This window comes from Macaca fascicularis, chromosome 1, assembly GCF_037993035.2.
Source record: "Macaca fascicularis isolate 582-1 chromosome 1, T2T-MFA8v1.1".
NCBI classification, from domain to species: Eukaryota; Metazoa; Chordata; class Mammalia; order Primates; family Cercopithecidae; genus Macaca; species Macaca fascicularis.
In genome coordinates this window covers 58,841,184-58,854,149 of record NC_088375.1, presented here as the reverse complement: position 1 = coordinate 58,854,149, position 12,966 = coordinate 58,841,184, and the positions used below count along the sequence as shown (strand labels likewise).

The following is a 12,966-nucleotide window of genomic DNA, read 5'->3' as shown; positions in this document are numbered from 1 at the left end:
GGTCTGGAATTCCTGACCTCAAGTAATCTGCCCACCTTGGCTTCCCAAAGTGCTGGGATTACAGGCATGCGCCACCGCGGCTGACCTCAATGAACTTTTCTTTTTGAGACAAAGTCTCACTCTGTCTCATTCTGTCACCCAGGCTGGAGTACAGTGGCCCGATCTTGGCTCATTGCAGCCTCAACCTCCCAGACTCAACTGATCCTCTCACCTTGGCCTCCTTACTAGCTGGGACTACAAACACACACCACCACACCCTGCTAATTTTTGTATTTTTTGTAGAGACAGAGTTTCACCACTTGCACCGGCTGGTCTTGAACTCCTGAGCTCTAGCCATTTGCCCACCTCAGCCTCCCAAAGTGTTGGGATTACAGGCATGAGCCACCACGCCTGGCCTCAGTGATCATTTACAGGGAGCATAGTATATGTGGGGACTGTGCAGAGAAGGGGCCAGAGTCCCAGAGATAAAGCCCACAACCTTTACACCTGTAGGGGTGGGAGGAGGTGAGGAAGAAAGATACACAGCAGATGCTCCACAGTGAGGCAGGTGCTATGCCAGAGGTGTGTACACTCAGGGATGTTCTGGGAGTCTTCCAGCCCACTGGAGAGGGGTTTACTGTTTCCCTGACATGGGATTGCTTGGGGGGTGGGTTGAGGGTATGTTTGGGGAGTCTTGGCTGATGGTGCAAATACTGAGCTAGGTAGAGGGTGCTGTGGAGCTGTCCTGACTTAGGCTGCCCAGTGCCTTCTCCAGACAATGTCATGGGGCTGAGGAGGGGAAACCTAATTTTGGCATGAGGGGGCCACTCTGCCGTTTGAGGTTCCATATCCAAGGCTACCGCTTCCTGATCTCTGTTGCCGCAGGCTTGAAACCTTCCATCCTGTCTCCCTCTCCCACTGCCCCTGCCCCATCCCAGGCCTGTGTGTAAGTTCTTCTCCCCATCCCCCACCCTCCTCAGGGGACAGATTGGGAAGCCACTGGCTGGACTGGATGGAATGACAGCTGTCTGGCCTCAGGAGCTCAGGCCCGGCAGTGGGGAGCCGAGTGGAGGCTAATTTTACTTGCTGGGAGTGGGGAGAGTAATCCTCCTGCCCCCACTGCTGCCCCCGCCCCCCGGCTGGCTCAGCAGGGCAGGCTCAGCCGACAGCCTCAGCCAGCCCAGTCCTCAAGGCGGGGGGCATTGGGGACGCAGGGAAGAGAGGGCACTGGGGAGGGGGAGCCAGATTCCCAGGGAAGCCATGGAGCCGTCCTCACCCCAGGATGAAGGCCTGAGGAAGAAACAGCCCAAGAAGCCGGTTCCTGAGATTTTGCCAAGGCCACCCCGGGCCTTGTTCTGCCTGACCCTGGAGAACCCCCTGAGGAAGGCCTGCATCAGCATCGTAGAATGGAAGTATCCTTCAGGGCCCAGGCCGTGGTGGGGAGCATGCATCATGGGGGAGGGATTCAGGGGTGATCACAGAGCACACACTTCCTACAGGAGGGCCAGGGAGGCCTGGGACTTAGACCTGGGGTGAACTCACAGAATTGAGTGAGGCTGGGGGAAGGAGCCCTCAGCTGCGCAGGAGAGGAGGAGGAGGAAGAGGAGGGAGAGAAGGAGGAGGGGGGAGGAGGAACAGGAAGAGGAGGAGGAAGAGGAGGAGGACTTGGTGGGGCTTCCTGGGCCTGAGCAGGCCACCCAAGTCCTGGGTGACAACCAGAGATGCCTACTGACCACCTATGGGTGGGGCCTGCTTCATGGGGACTGTTCCCAGGTGTGCCCAAATCCACATTATCATGGGGTGCCACTAGGTTTTTGAAGCACCAGCCTCATTTCAGAATAGGATAGGAACCAATAAAAGGTTCAATGGCCTCTTTGAGAAAACTCCCCCTTGTTTGGGTTGGGTGGCGGGTGACCCCTCTGGGGGCAGATCCCAGCTGAGGACAGAGCCAAGGGAAAAAATGGGTCTGAAAGACACCTGGTCTGAGTGGCTCCAAGACACAGGCCAAGCAAGCCTGGGTGTTCTAGCTCAGACGTGCCACCCTGGGGACAGAGACTTCGAATCTCATGCTGTGTTTGCATTTGCTCTGGGGGGAAGAATGCTGAAAATATCCGGGTTATCTGGGGAAGGGAGGAAGGAGTGACAGAGAGAAGGGGAGGGCTGTGTCAAGTGGGTTCTGAGAGCGAGGGTCGGGCATATTTGAAATATTTCTGAAGGGTTCTGGAAGGCTGGGCTCCTACCAACTGTTCCCTAGAAGGAAGGAGAATGAGGGATAACTAGAAGGACAAGACAAACGTGGGGCAAGTAGAGATATCTTGGGGTCAGTGTCAGCCTTGTTCCCTTCACCTGCCCTTGGCCAGTCGGTGAATCACCCACATCGAACCCTCCTAGGCCCTCCCTCCTTGCCTCTCTTCTGCAAACAGGTTTACTCCATGGGTTCTCCCTCTCCTCCATCCTCTGCTCCTCTGCACCTTCCCCTCTCGTAGCCCCCTGCCCCTGTGGCCCTCCTCTTTTCTCAAACACTGGAGGTTACTGGGAAGAGAATGGGATTTTTCTGCCAAGCCCATCTACATAATATGCCTCCCCATCCGCCCCCAAACAACTGCCTCGCTTCCTCCCTTGCTTTCTCTAGCTCTTTCCACACTTGCTGCCTAATGGGTCAGAAAGTCAAGAAAGCCATGGACCTGGGGTACCCTCTAGAAATGGCTGTGGGTGGGTGTGTCTGGGAGGGGCGAGGTGTGATGGGTGTGAGCACGAGCACACCAGCATGCACACATGGCTCTGGAAATTCATCGTTCATCTCTCCATCCCTCATTCCCAGTCCTGCTCGGTGAGTTCTCAACCTTACCCCGCAGCAACCCTTACCCTCCCGTGCCATTTCTCTGGGTGAGCCTCTGTGGATTGGCCAGAATCTGGGAAAGTCATGGCTCCCTGGGAGGAGGCGAGGGCGTAGACAGGCACTGAGAGTGGAGCGGTGTGAAGACCCCCTAGGCCTTAAAGCTGAGTAGCCCTTAGCCAGGGACCAGACCTTTACCATTCCAAGGAGTCTATGTGAAAGCGACTTGTTCCTGAGGAAAGGGAGCCAGTTGTCAAGGCAGGAACCTGGTCCTCACTGTATCCTGCAGGTGCTCAGGGAAGGAGCATCGTGGGTGAGTGTCCAACAGCCTGTCCACCTGCCTGGCATCAGAGTCACAGTCCAAACTGACCCTCAGCGCCCTCTTCCCCTTAACCCTGTAAGTCCCATGCCCCTGTGGCCCAAGGGCTCTCCTTAACCCTGGCTCCAGGCCCTTCGAGACGATCATCTTGCTTACCATCTTTGCCAACTGTGTGGCCTTGGCCGTGTACCTGCCCATGCCAGAAGATGACAACAACTCTCTGAACCTCGGCCTGGTAAGATTGGCTCTTCCATCCCCCTTCCTGCCGGCCTGCAGCCCCAGGCTTGGGGAGGCCCCCTTGGTGGACTCTGTTCTGGGGGATGGTGCTGGTGGTTTAACTCCCTGCATCCCCACCCACCTGCAGGGCTGGCTGAGTGGCTCAACAGGTTTCCAGGGTCAACGTGCTTATTCTAGATTCTGTGACATTGTCAGCCAGCACTGAGCACACAGTCATTGGTCCCGGGCACTGTGCTAATACCGGATGAGAGTAAACTCATTTAATCTTCACAACCACCTCATAAAGTGGTTCCATTTGATAGATGTGGAAACTGAGGCTTCGTAAGGTCAGCTAGTGAACCACAGAGGTTGAATGCTAATTTCCCTTCCCTAGATGTAATTCATAAGAAACTTGTGTCCACTAAGTTTGCCTTCATGGGAGAGTTTTATCCAGGAATCTGAAGCAAGAACATGTTTTAGAGTTCTACAATACCACTTTCTCTTCACCCCTTCATCGGTAACACATACCTGGAACCATAAAATGCCGGGGCTGGAAGGGATATTCAAAAATTAGGCTGTCCTACCTCCTCCCCACCTGATTCTGTTTTATGGATGAGGAAATTGAGGCCTAGATAGCTTCAAGGACTTACTTACCCAATAGTTAATTTATAATAAAAATGGTTAGCATTTAGTAAGTACTTATTAAATGCCAGGATTTGAGCTAAATATTTTACATTATTTTATTATTTAATCCCCATAACTACTCCTGTGGGGTAAGTAACATTATTAGACCCATTTAAAAGACAAGGAGACTGATATTCAGAGAGTTTAGGTACATTGCCCAGGGTCACCCCACATCTAAGTCTTGTGGTAGGGCCTCCAGCTTGGTCTCTCTGACTTTAGAACCTGCAATTTTTTTTTTTTTTTTTTTTTTTTGAGACAGAGTCTCACTCTGTTGCCCAGGCTGTGCAATCTTGGCTCACTGCAACCTCCACCTCCCGGGTTCAAGTGATTCTCCTGCCTCAGCCTCCCAAGTAGCTGGGATTACAGGCGCCTGCCACCATGCCCAGATGATTTTTGTATTTTTAGTAGAGATTGGGTTTTGCCTTGTTGGCCAGGCTGGCCTCGAACTCCTGACCTCAGGTGATCCGCCCGCCGCGGCCTCCCAAAGTGCTGTGATTATAGGCGTGAGTCACCACGCCTGGCCAGAATCTGCTCTTGTACAGGCTGTGTTGCCAAGGTGGTGGGTGACAGCAGAAAGACTTCTAGGGGAAGCCCTCTTAGAAACAGTGGCCTCAGGCTCCCTAGGGGACAGGACAATGGAACCACCTTTTTCAACGGGACTTTTTTTTTCCTGCACTGAAACTGCAGGGCCTGGGAGGGAGGAGGTATATTAGCATGTGTCCAGGGCCTGACACATCTCTGCCTTTCCCTTATGCTGGTTTCCATGGGAATCTATCTTGAGCCGATGGGAAGCTGGGATTCTAAATGTGTGCTTGCTATGAGGAGAAAACACTCTGAGCTCCCGAGTGTGGAAGGAGAGTGGGATTAAATGTTGGCAGGGCAATGCTACCTTTGCTGGCAAGGAAGGCATTTCGTAAAGTCTGGGCATTCTACACCATAGGCTTAGTCTCCATGTTTCTGAATGCAGGGAGAGCTCTGGGTCTACCCCACCCTTCACGATTTCATATCTTTGGGCCTCAGTTCCTTACGACATTGACTACTTTTGCAAAAAACTCTGCCCCACCTTGGAGGATATTAAATTACACCTCTGCTGGATGCAGTGACTCACACCTGTAATCCCAGCACTTTGGGAGGCTGAGACGTGAAGATCGCTTGCATCCAGGAGTTCGAGACCAGCTTGGGCAACATAGAGAGACTCCCGTCTCTACAAAAGTTAAATTAGCCGGGCCTGGTGGTGCATACCTATAGTCCCATCTACTTGGGAGGCTGAAGTGGGAAGATTGCTTGAGCCCGGGAGGTCGAGGCTGCAGTGAGCCAGGATCATGCCACTGCACTCTAGCCCGAGTGACAGAGTGAGACCCTGTCTCAAAAAAAAAAAAAAAAAAATTACATCTTAGAGGTTATATCATCTTCCATCTTGAAACAAAATGGCTGCCTTAACTGTTTCATGTAGTCCTGTGTGTGTTTTTCTTTAGTTTGTGGGCTGGAGTTGCAAAACCTTGGGTTAGGCCTAGAGTTCATAGAGACAGGATTATGAGTTCCCTGGAAGTCGGAAACCTAATAAAAAATGTTTCCAAAGCGGAAAATGCCACTTGGCATGTCAGAGCTGTATGGGAAATGAATATTCAGGGAGGACTCCTAATCCGACCACTTAATTGTGAAGCCCAGAGAAAGTCGGTGATACCCAAAGTCGCTTAGCCAGCTTCAAGCTCAGGGCTCCTCACTGTTCATGTCCACAAAACCCAACAAGAGGGAGATGAGAGGAGTCAGAGTAGAAAGGGGCAGCAGGTACTCTCTCTCTTACCCTATTGGCTGCTTTGTAGGTATCTGAGAAGGGTTGGGGTCTTTCCAGTCATTTAGAATAACCCATAGCTTTCAAGAAAGGAGGCCTAAGGATTAACTGTTCATGAACTTTCTCATTCATTTAACGAATGTTTCTTTAGTGCCTATCATATCCCTGGCACATACTGGGGATATCACTGTGAACCAAATAGGCACAGTTCCCATCTTCACAGAGCTTCATTACCTGGATTAAACAAGTAAATATGATAAAACAAATTAAACAAGTAGTTAAAATGAAATGGGAAAGGTTCAAGGTTTGGGAACGTTTTGGTAGCATATTGGCAGAGAACCTAAGCTAGTCTTGAGATCAGGAAGTCCTCCCAAAGGATGGAATGTTTAACCTGAGACCTAAAGGCTGAGGACAGGGACAGCTCCCACGTGTACAACCTATGCAGTCCCAGAGGACCCCCACTCAGAAGGGCCCCACATTTGGGGTTGAATGCTCTGTGGTCAACGTATTGAAATTTTAATTAATTTTATCTTTGAATTTATGATTTGTAAGTGAAGTACATTGGGACAATGGCACATGCACCTCAAGCTTGGAGCCTTGGCTTACATGAGGTCCTGACTTCTGCCATCTCCCTGCCTCTAAGGAGGGGCTCTCAGCTTGATGTTTTGCCCTCTGGAGTCCTGGGCCACTTGGCAGAGGCCCAAGTGGGAGAATGGAAAGGGCCGTGTCTCAGGGAAGGACATGGCTCTGGTTGTCTCTACCCTGGGCTGACAGTGATGCAGTCCATTCAGTAAACGACCCTATGAGGTTGAGCCTCCAAGACCCTCCCCCATTCTAGGTACTTATTGTCTCCAAGGAAGCAGAGATTGCAACACCCTTGGGTGCCGGATGTCCACTATGGGCTAAGGTGGCGGGTCTGAGTGAAGGGGAGATGCCTAGCTCCACACCTCCACCTCTGGCCAAGGCACAGGATGTTGGGCTGTGGGATAGTGAGGGTGGAGGGAGAAGACTAGGAGGAGGTGCTTGTGACAGTCTGCACTTGCCCCACACAACGCCGAACAGCAATCAAAAGACACCACCGTAGGTTGAGAAAGGGGCTGGAAAAAAAAGGAAAAGCTTTATATTTAGTACCTTCATCAGCACTTACTTCCTACTGTTTGAACATGGGGGCCCACATTTTCACTTATATTGGGCCCCCCATTATGTAGTCTGGCTGTGAAGGAGCGCGTTGTAGAAGGCCAAGAGGGAAAGGGGACTCTGGGCAGAGGAAGCCACATGGGCAAAGGGCTGCAGGCAAGAGACGGAGAGGTCAAGTGGGGATTTAGAAAAATCAGGCCCCACGTGGAGCATGGATTGGGGTGACATGGGGTGGGATGGAAAGCAGGGAAGGGGGCAGGGAGCCCAGGGAAGTCATCCAAGCAGGCAACAGGGGAGGCTGGGCCAAGGCACTGGTGATGGTAAAGATGGCTGTGAGGTGGCCTTAAGAAAGACCTGCCAGATGGAATCCATGGTGAGGACTGGATGTGGGGATGGAAGTGTAGGGGAGGGGGAGGATGACACTTGGGGTTCAGAAGGGAATAGAGCAGATGGCAGTATCACTTACCAAGACTGCAGGTGGGGGTGGGGAAGAGGAAGGTGGTGAGTTCAACTTCAGATGTGTGGAGATACAGGTGCCTGTGTCCACTGACAGGCAATTGGATTTGTAGGTCCAAGCATTTTATGACAGAGGTTTCCTCACTTTGGCACATGCCAGACTGGCTGGGTGGGTCAGGGGCAGGGATGGTTGTGGGCGAGAAAGGCTCCCCTCAGTTGCCTTGTGTGTGAGCAGGGTTGGGGGTATGACTGCTGTCTGTGGGAATGGGCTCCCCTGGCAATGTCCCTCCATATCCCTTCTGCCAGCGTTGGCTGAGGGTAATAGACTTGGGGCCCGGGTTTCCTGGGGCTAGGGGTGCCCTTCTGACTCTGCCTGCTGTGTGTCAGTGGGAAAGCCCAGGATCCTCCCTGAACAGAAGAGGAAACTGAGGTCCAGAGAGAGCAAGGAGTCCTGGGAATGAATATGCAGCAGGTCAGAGGGTGGCAAGAGGGGCATCCAGGATGCTGAGGTCCTGGCCAACTGTGAGATGTTACAGTGGCACCGGGCTCTGAAATCAGCCCATTATGGCATGGTGGTTATAAAAATGGGTTCTGGAGCTAGAACCTGCTTTTGAGCCCAGGCCCACTCACGTACCTGCTGTGTGATCTTCGACAAGTTATGTAACCTTTCTGTTCCCTCAGTTTCCTCCTATATAAAATGGGGATGATATTGTATATTTAAGAAGTATACTTAAGAAGTAACTGGATGAGTGAAGACCTTCTCAGTTTTAGTGCTTTATCTATCAACAGAAGGAACTTTGATCATGCAGGTCCCACAGAGCAGGCTCACCAGCCAAAATGCCTGTAGTCACAGAGACCCCCAGATTGTTCTAGATTCAAAGGGTCTAACTCCCAACAGTTATGACAAAAGATTATTTCAGGTAAAGAACTCCTCTTCACCCCGCCCATCGTCTGTCCCTGATTTCTCTTTAACTCTGTGTCTTCTCTCCTTGAAACCTCTAATTTTTCTTAGTGGCTTTCCTGGTCACCCCCCACTAGTCCTCCAGCAAATCAGCAGCAGCAGCAGCAACAATGACATTCAATATTTGTCGATTACTTGTATATTGTCAGTCACTGTTCTAATGCCTTATATGTGTTATCACACTGAATGCCATGAGGCAGGTACTTTTATTTTTCTCATTTGTACAGAGGAGTAAACTGCAGCGCAGAGAGGTTAGATCATTGCGCATGCCCAGGTGGCTTTATGGGCAGGCCTACATCCTTTATTGGGCAGGGTTACCACTCCAGCCTAGGCCAGGCTGAGGGGACCAATGTGGAAAAGCAAAAACAATCATCAGACTTACTAATTGTTGGGCAGACATGAGAAACTGATTGCTTTTGCTACATTATCTCATTTCACCCTCAAAGCAGTCCTACGTCAAAGTATGATGTTCAAAAAGTGAAAACACAACTGTAAGTAAAATATCGAAGGAACACATACCAAAGATTAGTTCAACTCAGAAGAGAACAGGCAGGCGTGTGAAGCTGGGTTAAAGGGAGTTGGAGGAGCAGAAGTTATGATACTGGAGAAAGAATGATGGAATAGGAATTCTAGGTTAGATACCAAGCTGGTTAATGTCCTACAGGGCAATAAAACTCTAACCATTGGGATTATCTTCCTATCAGGCAGAATTCATTTGTATCTCTAGAGGACAGAAGAGTGAGGGCTAACCAAAGTTACATTCCCTCCTAGTCAGTGGTTTTCAAGGGATTGGGGAGGGGAAGTAGTTCTGCCCCAGAGGATATTTGGCAACAACTGGAATTGTGAAGGGGAGGGGCAGGGGCAGAGATGTGTCCTACTAGCTTCTCGTGGGGTAGAGGCAGGGGCCCTGCAATGCACAGGACAGGCCCCCCTCCCACCAGCAAAGAAGTATCCAGACCAAAATATCATTAGGGCTGAGGTTGAGAAACACTGACCTGGATAATTAAATAATCCTTGGCCAGGCCTGTTATAAAATGCTCCAACATGATATTACAAAGATATGGCATCCTTTCTTTGCTTTATTTCCAAGTTCCGGATAATTTAGATTTTGCTTAAGTAGATGGTGCCTGCTGTCCTTGAGGGCAGGGCAGGGCAGGGCCCGCAGGCTGGGCAAGATGGCTGCCCCTTTGGCCCCTCCTGGACTGTAGGGCAGCTGCCCACCCCTCAGGCATCAGCTGGCTCCACCAGGCCCCTGTCGCATTCCTGGGGTTCAAGTTGCCGCAGTGTCCTCCACAAGGCTGGAGCCTAAGCCTCTGGCAGCCAGGGCGTTTGTCTTTTTATAGGGTCTGGAATGCGCTTGCCAACTCTTGTGGCCAGCAGCCCATTCCACTCGCCATCTGGGGAGGCTGGGGCCTCAGAAGGACCGCAGCTCTGGCCTCACCCCTCAGAGATCCAGCACCTGCAGAGCCCAGGGTTGTTTGAGCCTGGGCCACTGTACAGAGAAGTAATGGTGCTCAAAAAGGGTCTGTGGAAATGAATGAAAGCCTGGATTTTAGACCCACCCAGGAGCCTGCCCTCCCACCACTGCAAGAACTTAGGTCCCCTTTCAGGGCACTTAGCTTCCCCCTCCCCGCCCATCCCAATCCATGCCCCTTCACACCAGGCACAGGGGCTGCAGACGTTGTAAGAGCTGAACAACAGAAGCCTTGGAGGAAAGCCTTTGCCCAAGCTGTGCTAGCTGCCCGGGAGTCGCAAGAAAGGACAGGCTCTCAAGTCAAACCAACCTGCCTCCAATCTAGACTTTGGTTCACAGCTTCCTAAACTCTCTGAACCTCCATTACCTCATCTGTGAACAGAGGACGACAATATCTTTCTTTCTTTCTTTTTTTTTTTTAGACCAAGTCTCACTCTGTCGCCCAGGCTAGAGTGCAGTGGTGCGACCTCAGCTCACTGCAACCTCCACTTCCAGGGTTCAAGCAATTCTCCTGCCTCAGCCTCCCGAGTAGCTGGAATTATAGGCACACACCACCACACCCAGCTAATTTTTTTTGTTTTTAGTAGAGACAGGGTTTCACCATGTTGGTCAGGTTGGTCCACAATATCTTTCTTTTCAGGACTGTTACATCCATGAGTGCAACAACCTCGTGTTTGATCTTGCACACAGGAGTTGCTCAATAAATGTTTATTCCCTTCCTTCTCTGACCTCCCAGCACTAACAGCGCACAGCTGAAGTCATGCTGAACCCAAGCCTTGGGGTGCAAAAGACAGACCTGGGATGGACTGAGGGCAGGATCTACCAAATGTACCCAGATGTCCCAGGCATGCTCTTTCTCTCTCTTCCCCGTGCCTGGCATGGTGGTTGAGACCACAGAGTACGGAATCAAACTGTAAATATCATGGCTCTGCCTCTTGGTAGCTATGTGATCCTGGAGAAATTAATCCCTCTGTGCTTTGGCTTCCTCATCTGTAAAATGGGGATAAGAGTACCTACCTTAGTTAGCTGTCGTCAGAAGCTAGGGAGGATGATGATGGACTGCCCCGCACAGACCAGGATGCGTGTTGGGTGTGGGTATGACTGCGTGTCCACACTCAGTGGGAGCTGGGCAACATGGAGGAGTTTGTGGTCCTGTTGCTTGCTGATGGAAATGTGTTGGGCCCTCCTTTTCAACTGGTTCCTCCATTGGGCCCAAGGGTTGGGAGTAGGAGATAGTATCCCAGGCTGGCGAGGGCCTGCCCCTTACCTTGGGCACCTCGTTTTCGGCCTGTACCCTTCCCTGCCTTTGCCCTCCTAGTGGTTGTATGTGGGAAGCCCATCTCAGTTCCTGTGATCTATTCGCCTTGACCCAAGGTGGAGCATCTGGCCTCTGCTGTGACACTGGGATCCGAGGCCTTTCCCTGCTCAGTCTGGAGCCTGCCCCACACTACACCAAGCACTGGACTCCAGGACCCCCTCCTCCCACTTTCTTTTCTTCAGGTCACGCCGCCCTGTGCTGTATCCAGCACCATAGAAACCTCAGTGTTCGTCCTCTGCTGGGCTCGGAGGCACAAAGAAGCCTTGGGGTGTGGGGAAAGACTGTTCTTATCTAGAGTTTACTCCAAGGCCAGGGGGCTACCGTCTTCTTCACACACACCCTTGAAAGAGGAAGCCTCTTTGGGGCAGAGAGGTGAGGGCTTCATCTCAACATAGGCTGGTGGAGGAGGGGGATGCTTTTTCTTTTCTTCTTCTTCTTTTTGGACTTGTTAGGAGTTAATGTTGCAAAGAATAGTTTACATCTTCACTTTCTGAAGACACTTGAATTGAGAACCAATGTAGCTGTCATGGCAAGGGTCATCGGGGCTGGCCACCTCACACCCACCATCTTCCCATGGGACTCCAAGACCTGAGACACAAAGCAGCAGCCAGCCCAGATCCCCCTGTTCATCCTGCACGCTCCCAAGGTTGCTCCATGCCAGCACAACCTTTGGGCGTCAGACATCAGAAGGTCTGTGTGCCTCAGCCCTGAAAGGTGCAGGTCTCTCTCATCCTCTTCTGCACCTGGGAGCAGATGCATTACCAGTAGACGAGGGCCACGTAGCCCTGCTCCAGCCGGGACCCCTGTGGCTCAGGTAGAGGTGCCGAGTCCCTGTGTCAACGTTGCTAAACGTTTTACTTTTGTTCCATCCTAGCTCTTTTTTCCACCTTTCCTGATGATTGATTTTACAAAAGATAGAGCTCAGAAGGCCCTGAAGTGAGGAGGAGGGGCAGGGAAGATGACTAGTAGATGGAGGGTGAGGGCTGTTTTTTGCCAAAAGCCTAAGTAGAGTGATCTGGGTTATCTGACACCCTCCTGGATGGAACCCCAGAGTACCTCCTGTGTAGAACGTCCCTGGATTTTCCCCAGCCCCCAGCCTCTCCCTCTTCTGCCACGGAAGAGAAGACAAGAATTTTTAAGAACTTATTATAGCCTATTTCTCACTGGAGAGGAAAACTTATCTGGCTTTGTGGAGAAATTTCCGTCTGATACTCATAGTACATGATCTTTACTATATGCTAGGATACCACATTTAAAAGGACATAAAAGAAGAAATGTAAAATGCTTGAATGAGCTTGTATTACAACATTAATACTATTGAGAGTATCCGCTTTCCAGGCTAAAGAGAGTCATTCGTTCTTCTATTCTTGCTTTAGCCCTTTGTAATCTGTGATAATGATTTTTTTTTTTTTTTTTTTTTCTGGAGATGGAGTCTCGCACTGTTGCCGGGCTGGAGTGAAATAGTGTGATCTTGGCTCACTGCAACCTCCGCCTCCTGGGTTCAAGCAATTCTCCTGCCTCAGCCTCCCAAGTAGCTGGGGTTACAGGCGCCCGCCACCAAGCCAGGCTAATTTTTTGTACTTTTAGTAGAGACAGAGTTTCATTATGTTGGCCAAGGTGGTCTTGAACTCCTGGCCTCGTGATTCACCCACCTCGGCCTCCCAAAGTGTTGGGATTACACGTGTGAGCCACCTCACCCAGCCCTACTTTTCTTTTTAAGACAAAAATGTATACAAATAAAAACTTGAAAAGGCAAAAAAAAAAAAAAAAAAAAGTACTTGCCTTATAAGGTTT

General features: G+C 50.9%; 1 protein-coding gene across 2 annotated transcripts in view; it reads left to right on the top strand.

Annotated features, from left to right (window-relative positions):
• The first annotated feature begins 1,161 nt into the window (after positions 1 to 1,161).
• CACNA1S (calcium voltage-gated channel subunit alpha1 S) overlaps positions 1,162 to 12,966 on the top strand; it is a 74,504-nt gene continuing 62,699 nt past the window's right edge. For both annotated transcript variants that reach the window (XM_045394692.2, XM_005540371.4), the window contains exons 1-2: positions 1,162 to 1,391; positions 3,264 to 3,369. In XM_045394692.2, coding sequence (XP_045250627.2) covers positions 1,240 to 1,391; positions 3,264 to 3,369 — 258 coding nt within the window. In that variant the 5' untranslated portion in view covers positions 1,162 to 1,239. The remainder of the gene's footprint in view (positions 1,392 to 3,263; positions 3,370 to 12,966) is intronic.